The sequence below is a fragment of the Motacilla alba genome, chromosome 17, assembly GCF_015832195.1.
Source record: "Motacilla alba alba isolate MOTALB_02 chromosome 17, Motacilla_alba_V1.0_pri, whole genome shotgun sequence".
Classification (NCBI taxonomy): Eukaryota; Metazoa; Chordata; class Aves; order Passeriformes; family Motacillidae; genus Motacilla; species Motacilla alba.
The window spans coordinates 7,027,668-7,043,026 of record NC_052032.1 but is presented as its reverse complement, the minus strand read 5'-3'; the positions used below and the strand labels follow the sequence as shown (position 1 = coordinate 7,043,026).

Sequence of the window (15,359 nt, the reverse complement as noted above, 5' to 3'; positions counted from 1 at the left end):
CAGCACTTTCGGGTACCAGGGACACCCACCCTGCACCAGGCTGGCAGGAGGTCACACCCCTGCACTTGGCATTCAACAGAAACTGGCTCACACTGTTCCCAGCAGGAGTGGTCGGAGCAATGTGTGCCCCAAGATGTTACAGTCTTACAAAGGGGTATTTATGAGTTTATTTTAGTGCAGGTCATCCAGCTCTCCTCTGAGTGGTGCAGTGTGGTTCTGATGCTGCCAATGCCTCCACCAGGGAACATCACGGAGCTTGGAGTGCCAAGGAAAGTTTACAGGAAAGTGCCCTTTTTTTTTTCTTTTTTCTTTTTTCTTCTTTTTTTTTTCTTTCTTTTTTTTTTTTTCAGCCATAAAGAACACTTTTCTGCAATTCTCCATGTCAGCATCCTGGAGGTCACAGCAGTGAGCTGCTGGAGAGGTGTCTGGTGCCAAGCCCACGTGTGAGAGAAGGAGATGCCCACACACGGGAAGGGGGTGAGTGCAGCAAACCTCCCTCTGTGCTGGGACTGGGAAAGCAGCTCCTTTCCCTGAGCTTTCATTAATAATGACTTTTGAAGTCGTTTTAAAAAGCCATCCCAGCCCTTTGTTTTCCTTCCAAGGATTCTTACTTGTTTTAAAACCCCTTTTCTGTCCTCAACCCCACTTGCAGAGCAGGGAAGTGAGGCAGAGAAAGGCAAAGAGCATCTCCTCATCCCTCTCCCTTCCTGCAGGGATGGGGCAGCCTTGGGGTGACACTGCTGCGTGAGGACCTAGAGAGCTGCTCCATCTCCTTGTGCCTCTTGCCCAGCTCCCCTGAGACAACACTGACTGCCCTGAGCTCCTTCAAAACCCCAGACATGGAGCAGCAGAAGGCCACCACCTCCTCTGCAGGCCCCCCCAGCCCAGCCAGCACGCTCCTCTCCACGAGGATGCTCTGCACGGCCACAGGGATGCTCTGGAGACTGCAGGTCCCATCCTGCCGGGTTCCAAACCATCACTGCCCTGCCTTTTTCCCCCCCGAGCTTGGCTTTGCCCCCCTGCTCCCTTTCTGCTGGGAGAGGCAGCTCGGGAGAGCCGCTAATGACTGCGGGCCGGAGGAAGGCTTCTCAGAGCTTTCCCCTGAATTGTTTGCTCTCGCTGTAATTGATGAGCCTTTAATGAGTCTCACGGGACGATGTGTTTGAAGGGAGCTCTTTCCTCGCCGTCCCCAAGGAAAAGGATGTTTCAACTGATCTGGGCTCTGGGGGAAACATGAATAACTCTTCTCCATCTCTCTATTGTCATCCCCAGCGCTGCTGGCAGCACGCTCTGCTCCAGCAGCTGCCCGGCCATCACTTACCCACTCCTACCTGCTCCTCTGCAACTCTTTTGGCAGCTCAGCAAAAGCAGGGAGCAAATCTTTTGGGCAAAGCATAACGGGTGCTGAGCTTGGATTGTTTCTGGCCCATCTGTGCGTGTGGAAGCAGGTAAAAATAGCTTCTAATGGCTGGGCCATGGAAGAAGCACAGTCCCTTTGTGGAGAGCATTTATATCAGGATTTGCCTTGCTGGGACATCGCTCTGGCAGGGGTTTGCTGTTGCCAGTCCTGGAGCAGGGCTCGAGGGATGAAGGTGGCAATGGTGGCTCATCCCAGGAGCAGAGCTGGGAGCTTCCCTGAGCCCGTGGTCCAGGGGCTGAAGGAGAGGAAAAGCCATTTTAATGTGTTGGTTTTTCAGCTTGAACCAGGGTGAGAAGCTCCTGGCTTTCACTGCTTTGTGCAGAGCCAAAGAACTGAAAAAAACCCTGAGTTAGGTCAGAGGGCTGTGAGCAGGTTGTTTTCCTTGTGGGTTTTTACTTTTGGTTGTGTGGTAGGGACGGGTGAGTCCTCCCAGCAGGAAGGAACCCTCCTCACTGCCCTCCGAAATGATCTGAGGTTTGGGTTACAAAGATGAGACAATTTAAAAGATGCCAAAGTGGAGAGCACGCTGGCTGGCTGTTCCCATCCGAGAGGCTATTTATTTTTAAATAAGTTGACACTCACCAGCTGTCAAGATCCTGCTGACTGGTGGAACATTATTTATATTCAAAGCTGTCTTAAAAAGCAAACACAAAACCAAACTTCCCCATTAGGGGGTCGGCCAGCAGAAGGGAGGAAGGGTGAAGAGGACATCACATGGATATGTGAACATAAATATTTGCAGAGTAATGTGTATAAATGCGCTTGGTTTTTCTCCTGGAATGCAATAATGCTTGCAATTGAGTTCATTGGCCAAATTGAATTTGGGCTCCTGTAGAAGTCTCTTTATATTAAGTGCTTTAACATACATCACCTTCTCAGTCTATCGATGAAATTCTATTATCCGCTCAGGGCCGGACACAGCTCGGCAACAAAATCGGAGGGGGAATAAAACCCTTCACAAACCGAAGCCAGGAGCAGGTAATAGGACCTTGGGCATCTGTCTCTGGCTATCGACAAAGTGTCAGCAGTGCCTGGGGGAGGGAGGAGCTCTCCGGGTTTCTCTCTCCCTCCCTCTCAGAGTTTCCTCCCCACCCTGCTGCAGTGGGAGCAGAAACCTTTGCAGGACTCCAGCAAACAGTTTCTGCCCATTAACTTAATTTAACTATATGACCAAGAGCAAGGTTTTGCTGGGACTCAAGCTAATTCCAGCCTGGAGGAATGCCAGGGAAGCTCAGCCATCCAGCTCTGGGGCTGCCCAGCATGGAGGCGAGGACGGGCCGAGGAACACGGCGCTCTGCTGGCACAGAGCTGGCTGTCCTTGCCACGAGGATGCTGCTGCCTCCTGGGACCCGAGTTCTGTCTGCCAGGAGCTGCAGGGGAAGGAGCAGGGGCGGGCACAGGCAGTGCTTGCCCTGGTTTTTGTGGTCATCCCAAAGCTGCCAAGTGTGGGCAGCAGCTGGCTGAGGCCCGCAGGGGCATTGGGCTTGTTCCTGGGGGATGCTTGGGTGAGCCCGTGGCTGTTCTGGGAGTGATGCCCCAAAACTGGGATTGAGCAAGCTCAGCTGAGGAAGCCCCTGCTCTCGCAGATCATTCACCCCAGGTCCTGCCTGTTCCCCTTGGGTGCAGGTCCCACCCTGCTCCTCAGGGAGAGATGTTCACCAGCCACCACACAAAATCTGAGACCCTCAACAAGAGACTCTTCCACAACCTTTTCTCCAATTTAAAGACAGCTTTGCTGGAGAAGTCAAGATCAGCTGGAAGTTCTCCCACAACAGAGCCAGAAGAAGGAATGTCCAGCCAGGGCAAAGCAGCTCAGGAGCAGCTGGGATGTGCTTTGGGCTGGCAGCCCTGGTTTGAGCTGAGCTACAGCCACAGGGGAAGTGCACTGAGCTGCCTTCATTGAGAGAAGGAGGCAGTGACCAGGAATTCATTCATTTCAGCAGCAATGCAGCATCAATCATCTCCACATCTCAAAAACTCACCACAAATGCAGAAAAATATATCCCTGCATGTGGGTATCACTGACCATTTCCAGCTCCTTTTATTGCAGGAGGTGCTTTTTGGGGGTGGCCTTGGTCCTGCAGGTCTGGAGTGCCTGCTCCTGGCTGTTGGCACCAGGATAACAGGCTGGCCAAAGCTGTTCTGCTGCACCAGCACAAACTCTCCGAGTCATGTGGAGAGAAAATCCTCCTGGAGAGCATCCATGCACGAGACTGCACTGAGAACGCACCAGGGAAAGAAGCAGGGGAGCACAAAAGGCCTTTCTCTTAATTTTTTTTTGGTGTAAGGAAAGCCTAAAAATAATTGGTGAAGTAAGGAAAGGAAATGCCACTTCAAAACTAGAAACCTCACCTTGTTGGTGCCTTTTTGGCCTGAGCACAGCCCGAGAGGAGGCTCTGTCCATGGAGCTGCTCAGTGATGAGGGACGCTCCCTCCTCCTGTCCATCCTCCAGGCACTGCTCATCACCAGCAGGATGGACAGACTGACAGACAGCGCACGCACTGGGGCAGGGCAGGACAGAGGGGCGAAATCCTAATAACCAGCCTAAAATTGATTCACTTCTGCTCAATCTGATTTCTCCTAACTGGATCCACATGTCCTGGCCATGGCACATTAACTTCAATTACAGCTTATTAATGTCTCCGTGCTGGAGCGTGCCCCGCCGAGCACGGCAGTGACTGACGTTCTGAAGGGGAGGAAATTACTCCAGAGAGACCCAGAGCGCAATGGAAGCAGAACTGGTGGCTCTCACCACAGCCCCGCCAGCCAGGGAAAGCTCATTCACCTGTGCCTGAGCTCACTGCTGCGCCGAGGAGAAAATGAGGCAGTGAATAGAGAGATCTGTGGGGAAAAGTCCTTCCACTTCCCTTCCCCACCCTGCCTGGCACACACACAGCACACAGACCAAGGGCTTGCTCGTGTCTATTCCTGTCCTGACTCTTCTGCATCTCCAGTTACTCTGCAGATCAATAGGGACAGGATGGGAGAAGAAAGGGGGAAAAAAAAAAGAAGAAAATAAAGATACCAAGAAGAAAGAGAGTAAAAATAAACTGTCAGTATGAACGGAGAAATGGACCTGGCTGAGGCTGTGGGAGGAGGAGATGCAGAGGAGACCCTGAGGGAGCAGCCCACTGTCCCCACGCCCAGGAATGAAGCAGTGACCCCCAGGATTCACCAGATCCTCTGGCCTACAGGACAAGAGAAGGCAGAAAACTCTTTCCCCTTGTCCCCATGTCCTTTGTTCTGTCTCTTTCTGCTTTTCCAAAAGCTCTGGGAGGTCATGGTGAGGGGTTTTCCTTGGTGTGAAGCTGAGGCATGAAGGATGGGGGCCAGGAGTACATGGACTGAGGGTTTCACAGAAAGCTGTGAACCCACCAGGTAAGGCTGCAGCACAAGAAACCACCTGGGCTCATGGTCTGCTCTGAGGGCAAAGCGTTTTGCTCTTCGTTTGACCATGATCTCCAGCTGGAAATGAGCTGCCAAGTGCCTCATCACCCTGTGGGCACTGCCAAAATCCTGGTGTGGTACAGGGACACAGGCAATGCCACACACTGTGGCCAGGCACAGCTCCTTCAGCATCCAGGGCTGCTCACTCTGCTCTCCAGGTGGAATTTTCTGGCTGCATTTTGCCCTTGACCCCTCATTTCTTCACAATCTTCTTCCCTCTTGTTTCCATGCCCCCCGTAGTGGATCCCTAACAACACCCCACTTTCATCTAGGCACTTTCCTGCTGTTCCTCCATCATGTCCTGGAAGAGGCAGCATGTGTCCATCCCCATCCCTGCCCACCCTGCCTCCCCCCTTCCCTGCACAGTGCTCCCGTCAGGCTCACATTGATTTCTCCTCTCTTCCTCTCAATAACCCATCCCTTGTTGAGCCATACACTAGATTTAATTTGGTTTTAGTCCCTGCACTGTAACTGGCTTTGCTTACAGCTGGAATTAGATTGCTTTTCAGTGCAAAAACCTGCTTGCTGGGACTGGAATAATCACAGGAGCAGAGTTAATTCACAGGGAGCTTCTCCATCTTATACACCACTTATCCACAGCTCCTCAGCTGCTCACCTTCCCTGCCCTGTGCCCGTGGGGGCTGGAAAAGTCAGCAGAGGACAGGCACTGACCTCCTCCCTGTCCAGGATGAGTGTCCCTCTCCCCTGGGAGCCAGCCCAGCAAGCTGGAGCAGTGCAGAGCAGCATCTTAGTGTAGCTCAGAACCGGAGTTTGGGCTGATAAAAGCAGATCTCAGAGTTTTCCCTGCTCCCAGCCAAGGAAAAGCCCTCTCCTCGCGGCGGCCCTGCAGGATGCGCTCAGGGTGTGCCCAGGAGGATGCGGTCGGGCAGTTTTTGGGGAGCGGAGCCAGGAGCGGAGCCGGAGCCGCTGCGCTGCAGCAGCCGCGGGCAGGCGGCCACGGCGGCACCGCGCCAGCGCCGGGAGAGGCCGGCAGGGATCAGCCAACAAACCCCAACCTGTCTCGTCTTGGCCACGGCTAAAAAGCAGCATTGCAGCTTCCACGGGGCGCTGGCAGCCCGGCCATCCCCGCCCCCAGCTGCCCTCGGGGTGGCTGTGGAATTTTGGATGTCTCCTAGAGGCTGCGACTGCTCCAGCCCTGGGTGTGTTTGAAAGGGTTTTAACTCTCTTTCCCTAGTTGCTTCTTTTCACAGAATTTTTAGGGATTTTCTGTCTCGAAGCAACCTCTGTTGCTATTAAATGGTATTAAATTTGACCAGTGAATTCAAAAGCTGATGGGGGGCTGGGGAGGGGGGAGGAGGACGACTGAGAGCAAGGTGCTGGTTTGGGGAGAATCCCACCAGCATGGTCTCATGTCCAAAGTACTGAAGCAACAAATCCTGCCCAAGGCAGGCAGGAAAGGTAAATGACTCAGAGGAGGAAGGTGTTCATGGGACACCAAGAGTATTTTAACTCTTTGAAGCATCAAGCATCCCCCAGGCTGCTGTGGGAGCAGTAACAAGTCTTCGGTTATCTGCGCTGATCTTGGAAGCCAAAGCTCATTGCACGGGCACTGACATCAAACATTCAGTCCTTGCTTACCACACACATGTGGAGGTCCTTTCCCACTCCTCTGCCCACATGCCTGAGCCCCCCAGGGCTCCTCCCTGAGCAATCCCCACGGTGAGCCCCCCAAAATGCCTCCAGCCCAGCTGAGAGCCACAGCTGCTCATCCCAGACAGGCACCACGCCTGAGAAAGACCCTCACTGCTGCCTCCTGCCTGCCCTGGCGGGTGGAAAGGGGCTCTCCCATCCCTCACTGCAGCTTCCTTCCCCTTGGAGCCTGTTCAAAGCCAGCCTCGGTGGCACCTGCAAACATTTCTACTCACAAGTCTCAGAAGCAAACCGTTTGGAACCGATACAAACGGCTCCTCTGTCGCTGTGGTGATGCTTGTTAGCATGGGGTGGGTGATGGGGAGATTTTTCCCCTCTCTCCTGTAAGTCTCTCACAAGCTGGATGGGAAATCAGCCATCTCGGCACTTTTCCACCTTACTTTGCTTTTTCGGCTGATGTCATAACGTAACATATGGCATCGTATAGAGAAATGAAAAACAAAACCCAGGAGAAACAAACCCCCTCCTGCTTCCTCTGCCCCAGATCTGGCAGGGGGCTTACCCTTACCCAAACTTCATCTGCCAGGGCTGGGGCTGCTCAGGGTGTGCAGGACTGACTGGGGATGACCCACCCTGCTTGTACTGGCAGGGAGCTGGAGTTTAGTGGGGTGAGCCTCATTCCATGCCCCATATCCACCAGCGTCACCCCTGAGACATCTGGGCAAAGGCTGGCTGTGTTTGCACAGCTGGGACAGGGGATTGGAGGGAGCTCAGACCCTGAGAGTCCATCCAAGCCATGTCCCAGCTCCCCCAGCACCAGCTGCAGGAGGACACAGCCTTGGAGGTGCCCCTGCCGTTCCCTGCAAGGACACATCTGCTGCCCTGCCTGGGGGGAAGGGGTGTTAGAGGGCGAAATGGTTATCTCTCAGTCGGCAGAAACGCTGATGGCTCAGTTTTCCAGCAAGAACCCTCTTCTCATCCCTCCGAGAGGAGACGCCCAAAGAAACGCAGCAGCCGTTACCTGCCGGTGACTTCGATGTTGGACACGGCGTAGAAGTACTTGTACAAGTTCTCCCTCTGCACGTAGGTGCCCCCCAGGGCGGGTCTCAGCAGCCTCATGCGCAGGTCGGTCACGGTGAAGAAGTCCTTGAGCCCTTTGGCGCTCTCCAGCCGGGTGTACAAGTTGTCCATGTTCTTGAGGTCGGGGCCGGCGAAGATGGCGAAGCGGTCCCGCACCTCAAAGCGCACGGTCTTCTCTTTCTTGGAGCCCGCCCAGCGGGAATACTCCTCCGTGCAGAGCACCCTGTTGGCACTGGTGGTGGAGAGGTCCCGGACCCTCCGTGCTGGCATGCTGAAGGCCTCCATGCAGTCGTCTGCATAATACTGGTACGGGTGCCAAGTCCTGCCGTTGTCCAGAGACTTCTCCAGCATCATGATAGTGGGGCGCCCGTACTCGAAGGTGATGACGATGTCGTCGGTCAGCTCGATGCTCTTGTTCCAGGACAGGGTGATGTTGGCCAGCAGCGGCTCCGGGTACCGGCGCCACGTCACGCTCTGCCAGTAGGTGGCCAGCCCCTCGTCCTCGCTGTCGAACATCAGCTTGGGAGGGTGGGCCAGGTCGGGGTTGGAGGCGTCGCACTCGTCGCTGCACAGGTACGGGTTCTCCTGGAACGACAACAACGGTCACCAGATGTCGGAACCCAGGACATTCCTCTGGCTGCCCTGGATGGCTCAAGCCCCTGGCAGGGGGCTCAGAGACCTTGGCACGGAGTCAAAGACACCTGTGCCTTTGATTTCAACCCATGGAAAAAATTACCAGCTTTGTATGAAGATGTACAAGCCACGAGAGTTTAAGTAGAATGATAGTTAGTTTGTCACAGGGTGAAAAGTAGAATTTTGGGGGTTTTTAGAATGGGGAGTTCAGGAGACAAGATGGAGGGATTTGGCCATGCCTTGTCCTTCCTCCTTCTTCTTCTTAGCCTCCATCTTCTGAGTGATGGCGGCATTTTTGGATTGGTTTAGAGTAGAGACAGACTAACATAGGTGATAGGTATTGGAAAATTATTGTAAATAAAGTACACGTAGTTCTTGTTTAAAATGTTAACACCACCCCAAGGATGGGCAGTGTGTCATGAACCGACCTGCCAGACAGACCTCCGCAGGTCAGAAAAAGAATGTTACAGATAAGGAAAAATAAACAACCTTGGAAAGCAGAAGCAACACATCTCGGCTTCTTCTTCGGTCGTGGGGCTGGGAAAAAAGACTCTCTAACACCTCGGGGTCATCTCGACCACAGAGACCCCGCCAGCCACAGAGGAAAGCAAAGCCTGGCACAGAGTGGGCAGTGTGGGCACATGGGCCCTGGTTTGGCTGCTTGGGTGAAGCCTTGGCTGCTGGGCTGAGCTGGAGGGTGCCGGGGGCTGGCTCTGGAGGATGCTGTTTCTGAGAGCGAATTTAAAGCAGAAAGATGTGGCTTTGCCTCAGCTGTAAGAACGGCTGAGCTGTTTCCTTTGAAAGGCCCTTTGGGAAAGGGCTTTTCAATTTGGCACGGGGCAATTTTCATAGAAAGCTCCTTCCCTGAGATGGTCTCTGAGAAACCTGGGTTGAGCTTGGCTGATTTACAAGCCTACGGAAAGCTGTGCTCATCCCTGCAGCCCTGGAGAAACTGAATGGCTACAACCCTCCAAACACACCCCTGCCTCTCATGGCTCCTGATGCTGAACAGGCTGGGACACACCTTCCCTCAGTGCCTCTGAGCACAGCTAGAGGAGGGAAACCCAACTTCTCCAGCTCCAAGATGGGACAGAACTGAGCAGTAGCAGAGAGAGCAGAGATTTGTGCTCCTGCCCAGAGGGAATGGGCTGGGAAGGATGGCTCATCCCATCCAGGTGACAATGTCCACTGCATCCAGGCCTGAGCAGCGGGAGAGAACATCCAGCCATCCCATTTTGCCCTCAAGTGCCAGTGCACAGCCAGGCTGGTGAGTTTTGCAGGGACAAAAGATCTCTTTAACCTCCACATCCCCACGTGCTGAGCTGCACTAGGACAGTGTCAAGGTCACACACCACATGTTGAGGTTTTGGGGGTGGGCAGCTGTGCCAATGCATTTATTGCTCACCCATACGTTTGTTAAAGCCCTGCATCACTGCCCTGCAGCCCCTGCCTCCAGGAGTGAGCACGTGGGTCACCCCTGCCTTGGGGATTGTGTAGGGCTGGGTTCTACTGGGTACAGACCACAAAAACTCCGCTACACACTGCAAATCTGGTTTTTTGCATATGAAACATCTCTTTGCTGTCACTTTGCTTCCCTCTCAGAATCAAAATCCAAAGGATTGGGGAGGGAGAGGGATTGGTGTGACAGCGGGCTCTGCTGCTGTGGGACCCTGCTCAGGAAGGCAGAGGCACCTGGCAGAGGAGGAGGAGGAGGAGGAGGTGATAAAGCAGCTGGAGCTGCTCAGAGCTGCTGGCTGGAGGTGAGGAGTCTGCTGGAGGTGAGGTCTGGCTCTCCTGAGCACAGCAGCTTTCAAGGTAAGGCCGAGCTGGGTGCTGTGCTTTGGTTTGTGGGTGCTCTGTGAATGGTTGGGAGCCATGGGGAGGTGCTGTGTGTGTGGGATCAGAGTGTTCCTGCCTGGCCTCGGGGGCTTCCTGCAGCACAGGGGCTGTGCCAGGGTGTGGGGAGCTGATACTGGTACCTGGAGGCTCCAAGCAATGACTGCAGGGCTGGATCTGAGCAGATTGGGTGTGTCTCTGGCTGCTGCAGGTGTGGGAAGAGGCTGCTCCCGTGTCCATGGCTGGCTTTGACCTATGGAACCGTTGGAGTCTGAGTGCTGTGAGCTGCTTTTAGGGTGCCCTGGGCACACCCAGGCACAGCAGAGGAGGGCATCTGGCTGGTACAAGAGGATGCTCTTGGCTGCAAAGTGGGGCTGTGCTTTGAACATGGAAACCTCTGGGTAACACAACGTGCTTTGGAAAATCTGGGCTTTGCCACTGCCTGCCAGGCAACCAAAAGTCCTGGAATCTACTTACAGCTTCTCCACTCCATGTGTGTAAAATGGGCCTTTGGGGCCTCCTCAGAGCTCAGAGATGTGCACTGAAGGCAAGCAACTGTTTGCAAAGTCAGAGGAGGCCACAGCACCCAGGAGCCCTGAGGACACAAATAATTCTGTGTCTGGAGCAGCATGTGAGCAGCACAGTGTAAATAAGGCAGGAGGCTGCTCTGTCAGCACGGGGAAAAACAAGGCAGAGAGTGGCTGATCTGTAGGTGAGAAGCAGGCTCCTGAGCAGGGGAGGCAGCCCTGGGGACACGAGGGGACTCCTGTAAACACAGCACACGTTGTGTTTGTGTTGGTGTGCGCAAGGCTGCCAGGAAAAGCAGCACATGAGAAAACAGGTCAAAACTCAAACTGTTTTTAGCCCAGTCTTGCTCTTGACACACCTCTGCCTGGCAGTGAAGCTGCAAATGCTGTGCTGGGGTTTGTTCCTCCTGTCACAGCCTCAGTTCGGGCTGTGTGTGGCTTTTGCCACCTCTGTGTGTGCTGGAAGGAAGGGCTGGCACTGGAACTGCTGAGTGCTCTCCCTGCAGCAGAGAGGTTACTCACAAATGGGTGCTTGGGTTGGTGTTTTAAGAGCAAATAGCTGGATTATTTATTTATTTATTCATTCATCCATTTTGCTTACAGCTGTGATAACTGAACAAGGGAAATCAGTGGAGTGCTCAGGCTTGCTTGGGTGGGTGAGGTCCAGGGGTGAGGGCACCCCACAAACCCCTCAAAGAGAAGGGAGATGCCAGCTGGGCTGTGCTGGGGCTCTGAGCCACGCTGGGGGGCCCTCTCCTGCCACAACAAGCTGTTCTGGAGTAGGGATTAAAAAACCCTGAGATATTGACATATTTAATATGCTCTCCTGACTCGTCACGTTCAGAGGAATTGTTTACCTCTGCTAATGAGACACAGCTTCCTGCTGGGGGATGGAGCTGCCTCTCAGCTCAGCTTTACAGTGGTGGCTGAGGGAAAAGGCAGAAAAATCCCCCTCAGCTGAAGTGCTGGGGGCTCTGAGTGTGTTTCCTGTGCTGAGGCAACATATTGTGTTGCAGTATGGTCCTCCTGTCAATGTGGCCATACAGATGGCTTAATATGACAGCCCTGAAAAGACCATCCTGGAGGTCCATTTCTGCCTCTTGTCTGAAGGAGAGTGCAGCAGGTGGAGGATTGGCTTGGGATGGCAGCAGAAAACTCCCTGACAAACCTGCCCTGCTGCTCAGTGGCTCTGTCTGAGGAGAGTCTGTGTCTCAGAGCTGTCCTGGAAAGAGAGCTCTTGCCATGAGCCTTTCTGTCCTTGTGTGCAGCAGGCACAGCCCTGGAGCTGGTGTGAGATGAACCTCACTATTTGGTCGTGGAGCTGGTGTGAGATGAATCTCACTGAGAATTTGCCCCTGGAGCTGGTGTGAGATGAATCTCACTGAGAATTTGCCCCTGGAGCTGGTGTGAAATGAATCTCACTGCGGATTTGCCCCTGGAGCTGGTGTGAAAGGAACTTCACTGGGTATTTGCCCCTGGAGCTGGTGTGAGATGAATCTCACTGAGGATTTGGTCGTGGAGCTGGTGTGAGGTGAATCTCACTGAGGATTTGCCCCTGGAGCTGGTGTGAGATGAATCTCACTGAGGATTTGCCCCTGGAGCTGGTGTGAGATGAATCTCACTGAGGATTTGCCCCTGGAGCTGGTGTGAGATGAATCTCACTGAGGATTTGCCCCTGGAGCTGGTGTGAGATGAATCTCACTGCGGATTTGCCCCTGGAGCTGGTGTGAAATGAATCTCACTGAGGATTTGCCCCTGGAGCTGGTGTGAGATGAATCTCACTGAGGATTTGCCCCTGGAGCTGGTGTGAGATGAATCTCACTGAGGATTTGCCCCTGGAGCTGGTGTGAGATGAATCTCACTGAGGATTTGCCCCTGGAGCTGGTGTGAAATGAATCTCACTGAGGATTTGCCCCTGGAGCTGTGCCCAGCATGGCCACAGTGGCCACCTCCAGGGCTGTGGATGATGCTCCTAGCACAGCTTTCTTTGGAGAGGCCAAATTAAACAAACAAAGGGCTCTGTGATGAAACCACAGTAAGGAAACATTACCCAGACAAAAGGCTGGCCAGGATGGGAGGCAGGACAGATGTCCCTGGAGCAGTGAGGGGGGCAGCTGAGTCTGATCAAGCATGATCCCTCTCCCCATGTCCTGTCTGGAGGAACAGGGCTGGCCAGGCACGGCCCTGGGAGGGTCCTGGCAGGTCAGGAGCAGGGAGGAGAGGAGTGAAAACCCTGCCTGTCTGCCATATGCTCATCCCAGGGAATGGAGGTGCACAATCCCTGCTGGCTCCTGTGTATCCCAGCCTGGGAGCGTGCTCAGCTCAGCAGGCAGCACCCCCAAAGATCTCTTGAACCACCCCAATGCTCTGGGGAGGCAAATGGCTCAAGAGGTGCATGGTTGTAACAGGGCAAACACAAAAATAACCTGCAAGTGACAAGGTGGGGGAGAGCCTCAAAAGCCACCGAGTGAGTCACACCACTACAGCTTCCTCTGCTAAAATGAAGTGTTCCTTTTGGGGTTAGGTTTATTGACTTGTCCTTCCTCTGTGGGATGCTCAATGCCTTTTCTGCTGGGGGGGTGGTTTGGAGTCAGCCAGGAGGGCAGGGGGGAGAGGAAACAGATGGCCACATTTTGGCTGCTCCCTTGGTCCTGGTAAGATCAGATATAGCACTATTGAAACAATTCCAGGTATTATTTTTGAATCTGGTTTCCTCCTCCAAGCCGTGTGTCCTCCAAAGAATCTGTCCAAAGTCTTGAGATATTTAAGTCTTCAATCTAAAAGTCAGGATGCATTAGCCAGGCAAACTTGGTCTCAGTGAGCTTAAAATAAACCAGTTCACTTTGAGTCTCACGCTATTAAATCAGTCGTGAGTGTCCTCACCGCAACTAAACGTTGCAGGTTTCAGGCTCTCCAACTCTTCTGGTTGGGCACTTTTTGGGGTTTTTGCAGCCTTGCTTAGCCCCAGCTCAGTCCAAAAGGGCAAATCTCCAGGGGGCAAACTGTGAGAGCCTCGTTGAGGACATGGTGTCCTAAAAAATGGCATCATGGTAAGGTTGTGCCTCTGTGAGCCAAATCATAGAATGGTTTGGGTTGGAAGGGACCTTTAAAGGTCATCTGGTCCAACCCCCTGCCATGGGCAAGGACATCTTCTGCTGGGTCAGGCTGCTCAAAGCCCCATCCAGCCTGACCTTGACTGTTTCCACAGATGAGACATCCATCACCTTTGAGGTTTGACCATGCCAGTATTTGATCACACTCTTTATGAAAGTTTTCTTCCCCACAGCTAATCAGAAATCTGCTCTCTTTTCATTTAAAGCCATTCTCCCTTGTCCTAACACTACAATTCATAATAAAGAGCCCTCCCCATCTTTCCTGTAGACCCTTTTCAGATCCTGGGGCTCTGAATCCTCCTTGCAGGGCTGCTCTCAGTGCTTCATCCCCAGCCTGGGGTGACACTGGGGTTGCCCTGGTGCAGGTGCACCCAGGAGGGTCCCATGAGCCCAGTCCTTGAGCTGGAATTGTGTCCCAGCCCTTGGGCTTTGCCTCCTCTTGGTGCCTGCAGCCAGTTCTGGGCAGAAATGCTGCAAAAGGGACTTTCTGAAGGTGACAGCAGAGACTTGCTCCTTGAGGAGGATTTCTTAAGAAACAAGATATTGGTCTGACAAAGCAGGATGACAGGAATCCAGGATGCTGCAGAGAAGCTGCTCCCCACCTTGCTGGGAAGGGGGGGAATGGGGGAAACCAGCCTCAACAAAAGGCCTTAGTTTTACAAAGCCCAGGTGGTTTTTAGGGCTCTTAATGAGAGCACAAGTTCCTTTTTTTGGTTTTTTTTTTTTTTTTCCCTAGCAGATAATACCATTTTTAGGCCTCATAGCAGAAAATAATATATTTTTGTAGGTGCAATTGCTCGATTAATCATTAGGCTGTTGAACATTTTAAACAAACTAGACATCTGCTGTGAATGGTGAAAGCTGCACAGAAATAAGACTGCAGCTTTTAGATCTCCATGCCAAAGGGAAGCTGGAAAGCAATTGCAACCACTAGCTGCACAGTGAGGAAAAATAATAATAATAATAATATTAATAATAATAATCACATTAAAGGGGAAAAAACACAACAAGATTTGAGCAAGGAAAAATGAGTAGATGATGTGAGAGCTTGTACTGCTCAGCCAAGGATGCTCAATCACAGCTCATACCTGGTGTGATTTGTTTAATGGTGTCTTGAGAACCATCCTGGAGTTCCTTTGCTTTTGGGGATCTCTTCTGCTTGATGGAATTGTGTTTAAGCCAAGGCCTCTGCCAAAACCTAGAGCACCCTGGGACCACTTGGTTTTAATTACAGTCTCCTAATAAGAGCAATGACAAGGTCTCATCAACTTGGATGAGTTGTGGAAAACAAAACTGTATTTTTTCAAATTGAGGTCAGGGGTTGGAAATCCTCGGTGCATTATAGGAAGATTTTTATTAAAGGGGGAAAAGTTAAAAGCATTTCTTCAACACAAAGATCAGTGCTGTTGTGTGGGTTTCTCTTGGGTGCTTTCTTCTGGAGTGTTTTTTTCTCTAAGAACTGGCTCTCAAACCCAACCAGAGACCTCTCAGACCTTGGGTGTCTCCAGGCTCTCCTGCAAGATCTGGCACTGGTTGGGACTGGGGGCTGTTTGATAGACCCTCAAAGAGTCTGCAGAGCCAGGAAAAGCAGGTGACAGCACAGGAACCTCCTTCCCTCCTTCCTGGGACTGCTTGTGACCAGGGAAACCTTGGTCTGAACCTCCACCCAGGAGGGGACAATTCCCTCTGTA

At 52.8% G+C, this 15,359-nt stretch overlaps 1 protein-coding gene across 5 annotated transcripts in view; it reads right to left on the bottom strand.

Moving 5' to 3' along the window:
• Nucleotides 1-15,359, bottom strand: part of NTNG2 (netrin G2) — a 49,259-nt gene that overhangs the window by 18,558 nt on the left and 15,342 nt on the right. For all 5 annotated transcript variants that reach the window (XM_038156043.1, XM_038156044.1, XM_038156040.1 and 2 more), the window contains exon 3: nt 7,501-8,144. In XM_038156043.1, coding sequence (XP_038011971.1) covers nt 7,501-8,144 — 644 coding nt within the window. The remainder of the gene's footprint in view (nt 1-7,500; nt 8,145-15,359) is intronic.